This window comes from Pezoporus occidentalis, unplaced genomic scaffold (assembly GCF_034315485.1).
Source record: "Pezoporus occidentalis ecotype Australia unplaced genomic scaffold, CSIRO_AGI_Poc_V1 ctg11, whole genome shotgun sequence".
Lineage (NCBI taxonomy): Eukaryota > Metazoa > Chordata > Aves > Psittaciformes > Psittacidae > Pezoporus > Pezoporus occidentalis.
This window is the reverse complement of record NW_026912886.1, coordinates 1,437,560-1,452,537: the sequence shown is the minus strand read 5'-3', so window position 1 is coordinate 1,452,537 and position 14,978 is coordinate 1,437,560. Positions and strand designations below refer to the sequence as shown.

The 14,978-nt window shown below is 38.9% G+C and overlaps 1 protein-coding gene and 1 long non-coding RNA gene across 7 annotated transcripts in view; one reads left to right on the top strand and one right to left on the bottom strand.

Annotated features, from left to right (window-relative positions):
- The first annotated feature begins 84 nt into the window (after positions 1 to 84).
- On the top strand, positions 85 to 8,497 carry LOC134167593 (uncharacterized). Of its 3 annotated transcripts, none has more exons than XR_009966231.1 (2): positions 85 to 174; positions 6,661 to 8,497. It is a non-coding gene; the product is annotated as an uncharacterized LOC134167593 (long non-coding RNA). The 3 variants fall into 3 exon arrangements; XR_009966232.1 differs by having other exon boundaries at positions 104 to 189; XR_009966229.1 differs by lacking the exon at positions 85 to 174 and adding an exon at positions 196 to 522.
- RORA (RAR related orphan receptor A) overlaps positions 7,924 to 14,978 on the bottom strand; it is a 348,414-nt gene continuing 341,359 nt past the window's right edge. For all 4 annotated transcript variants that reach the window (XM_062626390.1, XM_062626362.1, XM_062626381.1 and 1 more), the window contains 2 exons: positions 13,584 to 13,696; positions 7,924 to 12,296 (listed from right to left, as the gene is read on the bottom strand). In XM_062626390.1, coding sequence (XP_062482374.1) covers positions 12,132 to 12,296; positions 13,584 to 13,696 — 278 coding nt within the window. In that variant the 3' untranslated portion in view covers positions 7,924 to 12,131. The remainder of the gene's footprint in view (positions 12,297 to 13,583; positions 13,697 to 14,978) is intronic.

Genomic DNA, 14,978 nt, shown 5'->3' with positions numbered 1-14,978 from the left:
TGGAAACGCGGGATCGCGCCGCGGCTGGTGAGAGGGTGCGGCGGCCATCTTGTGGCAGGCGGTACTCCTGCTGGGCGGGCCGAGCCCGTCCCGCCTCTTCTCGCCGGGAGATGGAGCGCGGCTGGGGCCTGTCCGCGCCGTGGGCTCCGCTCCGACCGCACGTTCTTCGCTAAGGTGTTCCCTGACCGGGTGTTTGGTGCCCCGAGAGTCAGTTCCTACCTTGGGTGTGCCGGGTGGCTTGTCCCTCAGGGGCGTTGGGCCGTGCGTCAGAGGGCTGAGGTGCCCCGCGGAGGTCGCTGCCTTTATCAGCTTCCCTCCTCTCCCGAGCTTCCCGTCTGGCTGGCTCACTGTTAACCGTGTAGGCAGAGCCCCAACCCCGTAAGTGATGATCGGACTTCCCAGTGTGGTGAAATGTGGAATTCAAACATCCTCTGTAGGTCTGGGTGATGGAAACTCATTTACATGTGTTACAAGAAAAGGTGATCCCCTGCACATGTCCATAGTTGGAACATTAAGAGGGAAGTGAGTATTACGGCATGAAGTGATCAAAGTGTTCACAGCACCTAATCCCGCAACAAACTCTGGGCATTAAATACATAAAATATACTGAGATGATTCAGAATGCTATCTAAAATCACTAGCAGAGGTTGCTTGCAGATCATTTTTAAGGACATTGTTTGATTTAAATTCTGGACTTTTTTGGTTTGTGTATCCCTTGAGAAGTGGAAGGATTTCTCATTACTGGGTCCACTCCAGTCCTGGAGGTATCCTTGTACAGAGTAATGTTAACTTCAAAACTGCTGCCAGGGTAGCAGTTATGTAGCCTAAAGATTAGAAGACTGGTTTTGACTGTGTCTGGTTATGTCCTACTTCAGTCTGCATCTCTCTCTTTTAATGGGGCTTCTTCCTAGATGTGATCCTTTTAGTTCCATGACATAAACATGAACATCAGGAAACACTTTTTCATGGTGAGGGTAATCGAGCACTGGCACAGGTTGCCAAGGGAAGTTGTGGAGTTGCCATCATTGGAGGGTAACTCAGAAGCCGTCTGAATGTGGTCCTGAGCAAGTGGCTGTAGGTGGCGCTGCTTGTGGCCTCTGGAGGTCCCCGCCAACCTCAACCATTCTGTGAAATAGGGGTCAAAATTGCCACCTCCTAACCTGCAGTTCAGTTTTCCTTATGGGCGGCCATGGGAGTCCTCAGTTTGTCTCCTGCATTTTACACTGAACATGAACAGTTGTTGCCTAACCTGTATCTTGGTGATTTGAATCTCACCTTTGTGTAGAAAGATTGGGCAGGAATGATGTCTTGAGGATGAGAAAAATAAACTTGGATTTTCAGTGTCTCAGAGACTGCTTTAGTCATGGAGCTGCTGTAGAACCAACTTCTGTAGCACTGCTTGATGCTAAAGTTCTAAGAACACAAACATTTCCACTATTGTTTGGGTTTTTTTTGGTATATGTGATCTGTAGGTGAAGGCTGCTCCCAGATACAGGGCTTCAAAGATGAATGTCAGTAGGTATTTCTGGATCATGGACAGACATATAAATAGTGAGCTGCTCAAACTCTGTCAAGATGGAAACATTTCTGGATCTAGGTGCAAAAGCAGAATCATGCATGCCTGAAGAATAAAGTGTGCTGCTGACATTCGGGTGCTCCCAAAGTTAGCACAGCAGAGGGGAGTTGCCACTTTGAATTTTGATCTCTAAATTGTATTAAAACCTCAATTTTGATACCCAGATCCTCATTTAGAACTAACCCAGAGCGCGCTATTTCCAGAATCACTGGGAAGGCCTTAAAGCCAGGTTTCTTCTGTCTTGCACTCTGCACTGAACTGTGATTTTTAACAGGAAGACAACTTCAAGGAGAGGGAAGCTAGACTGATCCACACTCGCTGCAAGGAATTTTAAAGTGCTTGTTGGCCAAAATGGGAGCTTACAAGGTGTTTGGGAATTGTCTTGTTTCCCTGCTGCCAAACATTATGTGATGTATGGCCTAAAGAGCTCTATGTGCTCGGTAGCATAGCCTAATCTTGTAACTGTTCATTCCTTAAAGAATAAACCTAATAAACCACAATTTGGAAAAACAAACCAGATGCTACTGACAAAAAATTAAGACAGATTTTTTTCCATTAGAAGCTGAAGTTTTATTACAGGATAACAGTACATAAAGCACATCTAAAATCGATGTGTTCAATGCACTTAATAAAGGTAATGTAATATTAAAGGTACAGTTTCTAAGTACAATATAACAACATTCATATTAGAATGAAAATTGGAGTATTTAAAAGACAACATTAAATCTCTTATTTTTACAGTCATATTTACAAAATGAATCAAAATACTTTTTTCGGGACTGAGTAAAATAACAAACTTGAATATAAGCAGGTTATCGTAGGAGTGAATTGGACAGGTCCATGAAAGTGAGAAGTGAAGTGACTGGGTAAAGATCATTAGCAAAGGTTTAGTACAATACCACTTTAGTATTCCTCTTGATGGCTTCGATTTTATGTGGCTAGAAAAGGAATTTGTACATACTGTACACATGACAGCATATATTTACATGTACAGTATAATTGCATTTCAGCTTATGTGTATTTACAGAAATTTTGAGCATATCACTCAACGAGGTTTTTGAAGTCTATGTGCTTAATCTTCAAACTGATGTGTATTTGTAATCAGCATTTATTCTGGTCTCGTTACATTGAACATTTAGTAAACAGGGAGAATGTATTTTTTAACCAAATGGTTTTGCATAAATATATCAAACTATTAAAATTAAAACAGTAGGGAGAACGTGTTCCTGGCATTATGTGGAGGTTGGTACATACAAATTTAAGTGCGAGTCCTTTTCTCTTGGAAAATATCAAAAGGTGACTTAAATCAACAACAAGGGAAAATAAAATCGTCATGGCTTATATTTAAATAAGATTGTAGCTTCAAGAGGTTTTTATAATTGTCCTGATAGTGTTTGCAGTTAAACATTCCACTTATGAAAATATACCCATGGTGCGGTAAAGTTTGTATTTATTTTTAGGACAACAGTATGTTTGCTGTTTAAAAAAAATTATTTATATATATATATTCCTTGGATTGAGGGTATAAAAGCAGTGCATGGAAGCCAAGAACCATGGCTTTAAAATTCACTACCTTCTATTATCAAAAAGTGCAGTAAACAGAAACATTGTATTTAATAAATTGCTCAAAAATCTTTGCTAAAGATCTTATAAATTCAGTAATATTACAGAAAAAATCTAATAAATATTTAAAAGGTTAATTACCTCCATAGTTAGATATTTGATATCCATGAGTTTTTAAGAAATAACATGAAAACAATATCTTAGAATGAAAGGAACAGGGGACAGGAGTACTTTTAAGGGTACATGACTATGTAAATTAAGGTATACATACAAAATAAAAACAAAACCCCCAGACCTGACAAAACGTTGCAAATTCCACTTCTTAATTAGCTGTAGGTGCTAATGGCTGTCCTGGGATGTGTATGCACGGTTTAGAAAGCATATCCAAGGACTGAATTCAGCCATCCATCTATGATGGAAGATGTACAGAACATTCCTATTTACAGTAACTGGAGTTAAGTGTGTCAGCACGGCCTAGTAACATCCGCATTTGAGTGTGTACAGATCCTATTTAAAGTGAAGAGGGAGGAAGGCACCCAGCAGAATAACATCTATAAATACCAGATGCAACGACAGGATAGAATTCTCCCCAAAAGCCAAGTAACTACCTCCCTTTCAGACAGACAACATATTGCAATTACTTTATCCTGGCAGATTAGATGTTTTTCTTTTTTTCTGATACAATACAGACAGACTGTTTTAGTAATCAAAAGGATAACAAGCTGGACAGAACATTTTTAATAACGTTAATAATTAATAATGTTAATAATGTAGAAAAAAATTCTACATTTGATATCAAGTATCTGTACCAGTGAAGTAATTTTCTCCTTATTAAATATACTATAGAATAATTTATATAATGACACTATGCATTTAAAGAGAAAACCATGTCCCAAATCTTGTACTCTGATACAGGTACTTGTTGGGCATATGTTGGTGTATATATATATATACACAAATATATATATTTATATATAGTTATACTCAGTGAAATTAACAAGACCCAAAGGTGGTATTGTCTAGGAATAAAAGGGGTTTGTTTGCTTTTGTTCACAAAAGTAACTTATCTAGCACCACACATCAGAAAAACACAAAAATAGCACACTCTAGTTCTAAACAGCTATGTCTAAAATAGATTATATAGTAAAACAGATATTATACAGCATAATGTGGTATTTGATAAACAGATAAATATTTGCACTGTGTAGGCTGTTTATAGTATAACTTTATCTATACAGAATGAAAGCAAAAAGTTAACTGTATAGAGGTGAGCAGAACAACATTAAATATTATGACTCCAAAGCAGAGACGAAGTTAGAGTTGAAAGAATAGAGCAAGATAAAATGTTTACAGGCCATTACAAGTCCTTAAATTAGTAGTAAAATAAGGAATCAATTGCTCAAGTTTAAGAAAGCAGTAAACAAGAGATTGCATTTACATGCAGATGTCTAAAACTTGTATTTCTTTTAAATCTATGCACAAAAAGTCATTTGTTTTTATTGCTTGACATTCAGTTATGGCTAGAGTATTTTTAACCTTTTTTTTTTTGTACTTTGGAAACAAGAATATTGTTAAAGGTGCCATAAAAATGGACAACATTGAAAACAGTTTGCAAAGAAACCACCTAACACTGCAGTTCTTTATACATTTTAAAAAGCCTTGTCTGGGGTTTGTCATACGTTAAATATATTTATTCTGGGAAAATACATTGTAGCTTGAAGCCTCCCATTGGCCCAAACATCCAATACAAAAACACGTCTCCAGAAAAGGAGCAGGCAGACAATACAGGTACATATAAAGAAGCAGCCAGTTAATGTCCTAATAGTTCAAATATTCACCACTGTTATGTAGCTTGTTTCTAAATCAGTGTAGAAATGAGGAACATTTTGGAATTAGGTGTACAGTACGTATGCCTTTTTGTGAAATAAAATTCACTGTATTGCTTATGAATTCTCTGCATTAGATGTAGATAGCATTACAGATTGCAAGTTCCTGTAAAGTTTGTGCATCTACATTAAGACTTTGTGGGGTAATTTAGGGTAGTGTTTCTCAAACCGAAAGTCACAACCATTTGAAAGTTGCCAAAGTGTTTAGATTATTATCAAAACACTGTGTCAGGCAAGTGTAGCTCGGCTCTAGGTGAAGTGCAGCAGCTTGGTTCTCCAGCGCAGAGCCTGTGGTGGTACTGGCTGCAGACAAGTGGAACTCACTGGCTGGATGCAGCTCAGCCCCCCCAGCCTGGAGGAGCTAGCTCTTGGCTGCAAGCACCAAGCATTTGCAGTATCTGTGATGTTGGTAAGTACTAGCAGCACTCAGTTCCTCCAGCTAGGAAATGCCGCCAGTAATTACAGCTGGTTCGCACTCCCTGCCCAGAAAAAGTTAATTCCAACACAGAGTCCCATGAAGAAATAGAGCCCAGAAGGACTGTGCTTTCAGAAACCTTGAGAAACACTGACTTACAGGAAAACAAATATACAAAGGACGTATGAACACCCAAAACATGCAGATGTTAACAGAAAGGTGTGATGCCACGTGTCAAGTTGAAGACCTTGACTGTGAAATTCAGCTTGAACAAGTAATAAGATTATGAGGGAAGACATACAAGTGAATATTGTGGCAGAAGAAATTAATCTACGCATACTGATCTGAAGCCTTTATCATGTTTTGTGTCTTTTTTGGATAGCCTACTTATTGCTACGAAGTTATTGCTATATTCTACCAATGATAAAGGCAAGAAAAAAAGAGTTAACCAGCAACATTACATATGCAAAAGGTAGAATACAGCTTCTATTTTGATGTTACAATTGTGTTTAGTACCTGAATAAAGTTCCAAAGACAGACCGTGTATTATCCTAAATCTTACGTATTTTTCCCCTCAAGTCCAGTGACTCAGCATTATTTAGCGAGCTATTATCACAGTACTAGGATTAAAGCACATACTGCAATGATTTTAAAATAAATATTCATTTAAGTTTTAAAACTTCTCTTTTTGCTGTGGTATTTGGTATCTGTATGCATTTGCCCTCATTTCCACCAAATGATTTACTGACAGGAATACTTAAGTATAAACAAAACAGGAGGCTAATATTCAAATCTATTCATGGTTGAAACGTGTAATAAATATTAGTATTAATAATGAAAAAAAAAAAAATCGAATACTTATCTTTCTCCAGCTAAGGAAAGTTGTTTTGTGCAATCTGAATCAGCTAGCACAGGTAGAATGTCATATACTGAATACTCAAGAGAAAATTGCTTATTATTTTTGGATATTGGATAGTAAATGCTGTTTCTGACATTTATATAAATAATTACATTTACATTGGCAAGTTTAGGAATGTGTAGAGAAAAAAAAAACAAACCACCACATTGTCTGCACAGCTTATACTGGGCAACCAGGTTTTTGTTCATCAAGTATAGATTGGGGAACGTCCATGCCAATCCCAAAAAAGCGATCACCCCACTACATAGTTAAAACATCTCATAGATTGTACGTACTAACAGTCTGTTTAATTGATACGCAGGTATGTAAAGAAGAGGTGCTACTGTGAATCAGCAATAGGAATTTTCTTCTGCTGAAGCAGCCAGAACACCCGCTGATCCAAGAGGTCGTATTTGCTAAGCAGTTGTCTGCCTCGGAAGGCCAAGCCAAGCTAAACTCGACTGTCAGCTTGCAAAGCTGTAAGAAAAATTTCCCTATCTATTAAGCAACCTAAAATAAACAACTGGAACCCATATATCCAGTGAAAAAACCCTCAATTACTTAAGAAACTGGAGAACTGATGCTTTTTGCAAGCAGACAGGCTTGATGAGAAATTCACTCTCTTCCCAATCTAACGAAAGTCTGGAAGTCTTGCTTTTGCTGTTTGCATTTGCTTATTCACTTTTCTACTTGTATTTTCAAAATGTGAAGCCCTAAACCAAGGCTAACTGGGTCAGGCTTCCCAAATCCTACAATTTGGCACTTGGAGACTTCCTAGACATTTTATGCCATTTTCATCACTTGGCATTGCTGTATTTGATGCACTAGGTGTGAAAATGTCTTCAGCCTCAGTGTTTCTTTCCAGTCAGTTTTTTTGCTTTACCATGAATCATATGTAACACTGACAGACAGTGTCTGCAGTGCTGTTCTTTTACTCGTGCAGATCTAGGCTCCCTTTTATGTGACTTCATTGCTGAAACCTCATCATCCCCTTTGCATTCTTATTGCACTATCATAAAATGATTTGTTTTCTTTGACAATAATTTAAATACTGAAACCTCATTTTCTACTCCAAAACACTGAAATTCATCTGGGAAAACAGTCCTATCATTATAAAAATGTTTCGAGGGTATTGAAATTAATTTCAGTCATTCGTTTAAGGGTCAGCATTAATTTGTTTTCTAAAATATAACTACAAAACCTTTGCACTGTTTGGAGTACTTTTGTTTTGAACAAAACAGACCTAGGAGCAGCTCTGCTCCAAAACCAAGTAAGGGAATGAGGCACGCATAGAGCAGTTAGTTAAAAAGAAAAGAAAAATATCCAGTTCTCTTGTGCCTGGGGGGAGGGAGAAGGGAAAAAAATATCAGTATTTTTTAACACGTAATTTGTTCCACCAGTAGTACTGGCCACCCTGTTGAAGAGCTTTAGAAGATCCCTGAGCACATTAGTTTCTGACTTTTAACCCCAGCTCCAAAATGATAGGGCTTTCTGTTGTTGATAGCGAGATGGATTGTCATTCACAGTTAAGTCAATCATAAGGTGCTTAGCTATTTACCCTTTGTCACCAATCAGCACAAAGAACTGTCAGAAAATAGCTTTTATTTCTCTTTTTTTTAAATAATAAAAGGGCACAAATTTTAAACAACGTTTTGTGACAGTGGTTTAGGATTATTATCTGGCTGCCCCTCAACAACAGACAAGTGATTCAGTCGACATTCCTTAGGAAAAAAAAAAAAAGGCAAAAAAAAAAAAGAAAAATCCTGTACAAATATGTATTTTTCCCTGAGGGATCAAGGTTACACCCGCAAGTGCTCTATGTACATATTGCACTGTAGAGGAATGAAGAACATGTGCAAAAAAAGCAACAATGATTGAAGCTTACTAATCAAACCGTTTAATCGTGACCGCTATGTCAGCTTGCATTTTGGAATGTCGGAACACAGCTATTCCTTTAGGCTAGAATGTAAAAACAACGAGAAAACAAAAAAAAAGAAAAACACACCTCTACTATGGCACATTCAATGAAATAAAAAGTTTTTCAAAGACAAATAGACAAATTCCATCAAGAAAATAATACAAAGTTCGTTCGTTTGTGTTTTTTTTCTTGTTTTTTAGAAAAATTACATTACTTTCTTTCATTGTTTCACATTACAAAATTTTTTCTTGTTTACACAAATCACATTTTATTGCAGGAATATTTCAAGTGCCATCAAACATTTATAGAAGGGTTAAAAAAATAGAAGTCTCTCTAAAGTGGTCCAGACAAGGCTTTGTATAGAATAAATCTTTTTTCCACCTTCTATTTTTGACTTAAGTATTTTTAATACATTTTCTTTATTCCATTGACACGTAACAGCCAAGAAGCAGGCACTCACCCGTACCACACGTCCATCCACGTGCGCACAGAGGTACTCACACATACACACACGCACACACACACACGCACAGAGGTGCACATACACACACAGATATCTTGGTATCCACACTAAGATAGGTAAGCTTTAATAAAGAACAACCAAACTTAAAACCAGCCTCCCTTTTCACCTAATCCCATTGTTTTTAAAACGTCAAACAATGCTGGAGATGTTGGAGTACATTAGGGTGGTTCAAAGGACAGCACAGTGCAGTCTCTCTTTCCTAGAAAGCCAGAAAACAGCTCTGTGGATAGATGTAGCACCCAATGAAAATCTGTTTTTCACTTTTAGGAACAGATCATTCAAAAAAGAATAGATGACTCCTTTATCTTCAGCTGTCCTCATGTTTTTGTTTGTAGTGAGCTGTGCAGACTATGGAAAGACTCATGTGAATACCCACTGGCCCCAACTATGGCGGTTGGCAGCAGTAGGAAAGCAGAGTTACCTGGGGTGTGTATGCACAGCCTGATTTAACACCTTGCCAGTACACAGGAGCTCCCACGGACAAAAGTGACAGCACTTTCTGGCCTAGCAGAACATGTCACAAGCTGCTTTCAGATGCAAAAGGCTTTCAGCTAAGGCCCTATCGAGCCTTTTTTATGGTCATGGTGTTAGTAAGTGCTCAAAAAATCTGTTGTCAATGACTTACAGGTGTAAATATGCTGAACTAGATACCAAACAAAACCACTGGCACCTAGCTGCCTGGCAAAGTACTAATACTCATCAGGAAAAGGTAAGAAAAGGATGTGACTGAAAATTAATCCCCAGATATTTTGCCTGATAGTCTACTTATTGTCAGAAGTAGGAGTTGTATCTCACTCTCTAAAGTATAGGCCTTACTTCATTATTCATTAGTTGACACTGAAATTTAAGTTTAGTTGATCTTTACAGGACTAGCACCTAAGGCTGGTCACATTCAGAAAACATTTGTTAGTTAAAAGGGCATCTTTAAAAACAGGAACACATGTTAGAATGCAAGTACTGTATCATGCCAGTTACTCCAGTAAAGTAAACAATGCTGCTAGGACCAGGGTTTTGGAGGGACTGGGGGGTGGCTGTGCTGGCTGTGAGCTGCCGCCGCCGCAGCAGGCAGCATGGAGCAGGAAAAGCACGTCTCTGTGGGCTTTTTCCCCGCAAGCACTCTCATGGCTCCATCCCAGTGCTCCTGGAGGTGTAGGTGTTCCCCTCCCACACTACAAGCATACTGCTTTGAAGGGGAAATACGAGCTGCTCATTTCCCCTCCTTTCAAACTGCAGAGGTGAGCAATAGCTGTAAGCTTCCCTGATGTGGCAGACTGTGACATTTTTAACAGGCATGATGTCTAAATGCCTCAATTTGATCCCACAGGAAGCATGTTCAAATCATAGAGTAAACCTCTGTTTTGTTTATAGTAACCCACTGACCCAATCCTCCTTTTAAAAATAGGCTTCAGAGTGGTTCTGTTCACTTCTGTTACCTAACAAGTATACTAAATGTAAGCAATCAAACCCATCGAGCACATTCTGTCTCATTCCTTACTGGTTTTTAAAGTTCCTGTTTTTTTTTTTCTTACATACTTCGTCATGAACTCATTTGTGTCGACCTCTAAGGCATCCAGTTACACGTCTATCTCATCCAAACCAATGACACACCTCTGGCTCAGCTAGTCCCAGTGTATTTTGTGATGTCGGTTACTGTGAATCTGCCTTCAGAACTAGGTTTACTTGCCACATCTGCTTGGAGAGAGTTTCTTCCTAAAGGGAAGGACAATTGGCAATAATAAGGACTGATAAAGACTGCAAGATTCAGCTTATTAGTTGGTTATGCAGTATGGGAATCAAAATTCCAGAATGCAGATCTATAATATCAACAATTTCCTGACATTACCCAGAGTACAGCCAAACCGCGTGCCTTTACTTTGTTAGTCTGTCCTCATCTGATAAACTTTAAAGTGCGTATTTTACATAAGGAGACCAATGGACTTCTCTGGTCAGCTGCCTGAAACTGCACTGCTGAGAGCTAGAAGAACAGGGGTCAGTGTCTCACCTCACTGAAGTTAAAGACTATGAATTTTGACTTCTGTGAATTTTGATAGGCTGGAGTGTGGAGTTTGAATGCATTGTTTACAATATGGAGTACAAGGTATGTAAAATTGTATATAAAATTACTTTTCTACATACACGTCATATACACATACTTTTACTGTAGATACAGACTTGAGTAACTACCTTCAAACCTGGATTGATGGTGGGCAGAAATACACTTCAAATAGCCTGATTTCCAAGGGTGCACATTACTGGTTTGTAGCTGTTCTGTAATTGCTTTAACTTTGAGCACAGAAGTTCAGCACCTTTGAAAATGAGGCGTTTGACTTGTGCACTTAACTTGGAATTTCGGCATGTCATTTTAAACATTCAGGTTTGAAAGATCTGAAACTAAAAGTACCTTGAATTTAGCAGCTGAAAAGCTGATTTTAATTCAGAAAGTTGTCATTATTTTCAACTATTAAAAAAAATATTTCTATAACCGTTTCAGGATATGACCAGCCTCTCTTTAAGAGTAACATGGAAAACAGCAGCATAAATACCTCCCAACGTATACGTACTAGTACCTGCCAAACCTTTTTCAGTTAAACTTGAATTTCTGGTGCACATGCAACACAACAATGAACACGCTAGCATTTAATTTAAAGAAAAAGGTGCAAAATGAAAGTGCCTTATCAATTCAACAAGAAAAGCTATACCAGTAACTACATTTTATATTAATTAAAACAATATATAAACAATATCTCTTTTGCTATATATAGTCTTCATGCCCATTTACCCTGTAATATATTATAATGCTATTGTTGCTATTGCTATGGACCCTTTTCATGCCGTTCTGTCTACTGGCAAACAGTGGTAGGTGAAAAAAATCGTCCTTCATGAAACAATGAGCAAGTTGTGCAAACTGATGCTGAAATCTCTGCAATGCACACCAGTCGCTGATTACTAGGTGGACTCTCTGTTCTGATCAACAAATTGATTGTTCTGTCAAAAGTCTGGGCAGTGAACTACAGGAGAAAACAACCTTCTGACATGAGTACCCTCAGTCTGTGTAAACAGAGGTCAAAGATTGAGAAGCTGAGACAGAAAAAGGGTCCATATTTGTAGGCATAATGGAAATCATATGCATGAGAAAAACAAGTTCAACTTTGTTTCATTGTTTCCCATCCTTCGCCTGACCCCGACCGCCAAGAGATGTGCAGTGTGTTGGCTCCCTAGGTCTGTGCAGGGCCACATAAAGTGTCTTGGTTTTCTTTCTTTCTTTTCTTTTTTTTTTTAATTTTTAATTTTTTCCTTTCTTTTGTTTTACTGTTTGTACTTCAGACATTCTAGAAGTGCTTAGGTGATACGTTTACCCATCAATTTGCATCGCTGGCTCAAATTCTGAAGTGAACAACTCCTTGTAAAGTGGAGGAAAATGAAGTCGTACAATGTCTGGGTATATTGCTTTAAATGCCATAAGCTTTTCTGTATGTCGTCCACACAGTGCTCTTAAAGTAGACACTTTGCATATTAACTGTAAAAAATGAACAGAAGTCATAGGGTCACATACATGGAACCAGGCCTCGCAGTCTTGCTCTTAGATTAAAGCTCTTCTAAACACTGAGTTCACGTCAGTTGTTTACCTCGAGAATGACACATCTGATACACAGTCATGGATGTTTCTTAGGTTGCATTAATACAAAAAGGTGGGGGGGGGGAGGGTTGGGGAGAGAAGGCACTAAACAAGCTACTGAAGTAATGGACTAACGATAGCTATACAGTAACCTTTTCTTTATGCTCCTAGGAAAAGGTATCATTTGGTTTCCTCACCTGCCTATCAAACACTGCATTGATACAGAAGTATTTCATGGCTGGATCTTCATTCACACAGCTTAGCCATTCCCTTGGAAGAAGGCAGTCCTGACTGCTTTTAAACCCACTGTGAACATTGTGGAGGGAATGCAATTAGGCCTTTTTAACTTATGCCGAATCAGGTGAAAAGGAACAGACCAGGAAGATCTGTACTTCAACATTATCGCTAGGGTACTCCCTGAATGTACTGAACACATCCTTGTGTCAAAGCATGTGGAAGAAACTTTCTTCCAGCAAAGGTATCCAGAGTATACAGATATGGAAAAGAATTCCATGAGCTAGGATTTAACATGGGCTGGGCCATCCAGCTTCTATTGTAATTAATTCTGTGGTGTGAAACTGAGCTTAAGCTTTCTGGCTGTGTATTGCTCCTCCATAAGGAAGTGCTTATCTTTCCCCAGTTCTTCCTGTTTATGTTTTTTAACATCACACCACGCTTCCATTTTTGAAAAATGACCTACAGATACTTTAGATGAGCACAGTAGTATGTAGGATCCTTTTTCCCCAAGCACCAGTGTTTGGAAGAACTATTGAGAAAAAAGGCTGTGTGGGGAACTTCTCATGGAAGACAGAACAACAAGGTTAGTTTGGGTATTGCATGTTATCACAACTTCATTGTCATGCAGGCAGAGACTTCACAAGGCTTAAGGCATGCATATTGTAGAACTGAAATAGAACTCTCTGGTAGAAATGTTGTGTGGGAGGAGGAGGGTAAAAACCTTCATTGCTTCTCATGCAGTTCAACATAAAAATACTTGGTTTCAGACTGTTATCAACCTTGTACATCATCACTTCACCTCTTCTAGTTTTTAGTGAATAGTTCCAGCTGAGCACCTTGATTTTAAGCAAAGCATTTTGGATTCATAAAACTTTACACCATGCTCAGGACACCCATTCTTAAGTAAGCCTCCTCCTGCAGTCCCATGGTGTGGCACTGTATGGTTCTTACCTTTGTTAGGATTCCATCTTCTCGGTGGTTCTTCTGTAGGACGTGCTGAAGCGCTAGCTGGATCTTCTGTTGGAGTTTTTCAATCTTTACTTTCTCCTGAAGCCACGAGCGATCTAAATATAAATGGAGTTAACACCTCGAGTACTGCACACGTCAGTCACAGCACAACACAAGTACCAAGTCTGTTACAGATTCATCTTTTTTGTTTGCAACTTTCCTTCCCCTTCTTCTATACTCTTGCATAGAAAACAAGTTTCAAAATCAATAGGTTTTGGAGTGTATTTATTATGGGCATTTCAAATTACTTTTATGAAGTCCTTGATTAGAAGAACACTGTGTCAGAGTAAGATTTAATAATCATTTACTAACAAGGTCTGTAAAATGCAGGGTATTACAAAATTAAGCTAGCAACTTTTTCATGGGAAATGAATAGATCACATAATGAACAAGAGTTGAAGTGGATCTTCTTGCTAAGATTTACAGGGACATACAGAAAAATCAGAAGCAAATATTCAGCTGTTAAAACTATCAAAAAAGCTCCTGAACTTCCTCGCTGAAAAGCAGTGTTTGCTGTCCATGCTCTGTGGCAAAATTGGGCATTTCTGTGGCTGACATACGAAGACATGGGACTAACATGGTTCCACTCTGGCTCACAGCACCAGAGTGTATTTGTGACATTCTCAATAAACCCGCTGTCAATAACGGCCTCTCCCACCACCACTCCGGACCCATTCTGCTGCAGTCTGAAAACAGCCTTTATTTCCTTTGGCGTTAATGCCAGGCACAAACAAACTTTGTGCACTGGTATCTTGTTTCACCTGACCTCGTAAGCCCTCCCAGAACCTGGAGTACTGTGCCTACCTACTTGAGATTACGAGGTTATTTCAGTTATTTCAGGATGGCAGACGCAGGCTGCCTCGTGGGGTGACTTGCAGCATTGTCATTCTTGGTGTACCCAGTTTCATGATGGTACAAAGCTACCTCGGGATTTTTGTACCATTGTAAAGTGGCAGCCCTGCTTTAGAGAGCTGGGGTGGCACTGCAAGCGTTCTGTCATGGGCTCGGCAGAATTCTGCTGCAGCTGCAGGCTCTCACAGTTGAAAGCTGACCATATAAACTCAGAAGCTACCTCCTGCCTCTCACCCTGGCTGACCCAGCAGTCACGTTTAAGCTTTCACAAAGAAGCTGAGTCCCCAGTGAGGTGAAAATTTGGAAAACAAGGGCTTAGATTAGGATTTCCAATTGAACAAACCTGTGCCTGAATTCATAGTTTTAACGTGTCCATTACAGATTTTGATCAAGGAGGAGCAACTCAAAACCATTATGGTGTTTCACACTGCCTGATAGTCTTAACTAGCATTACAAAGCATTAACAGCATAAAAACAACCTCTAGC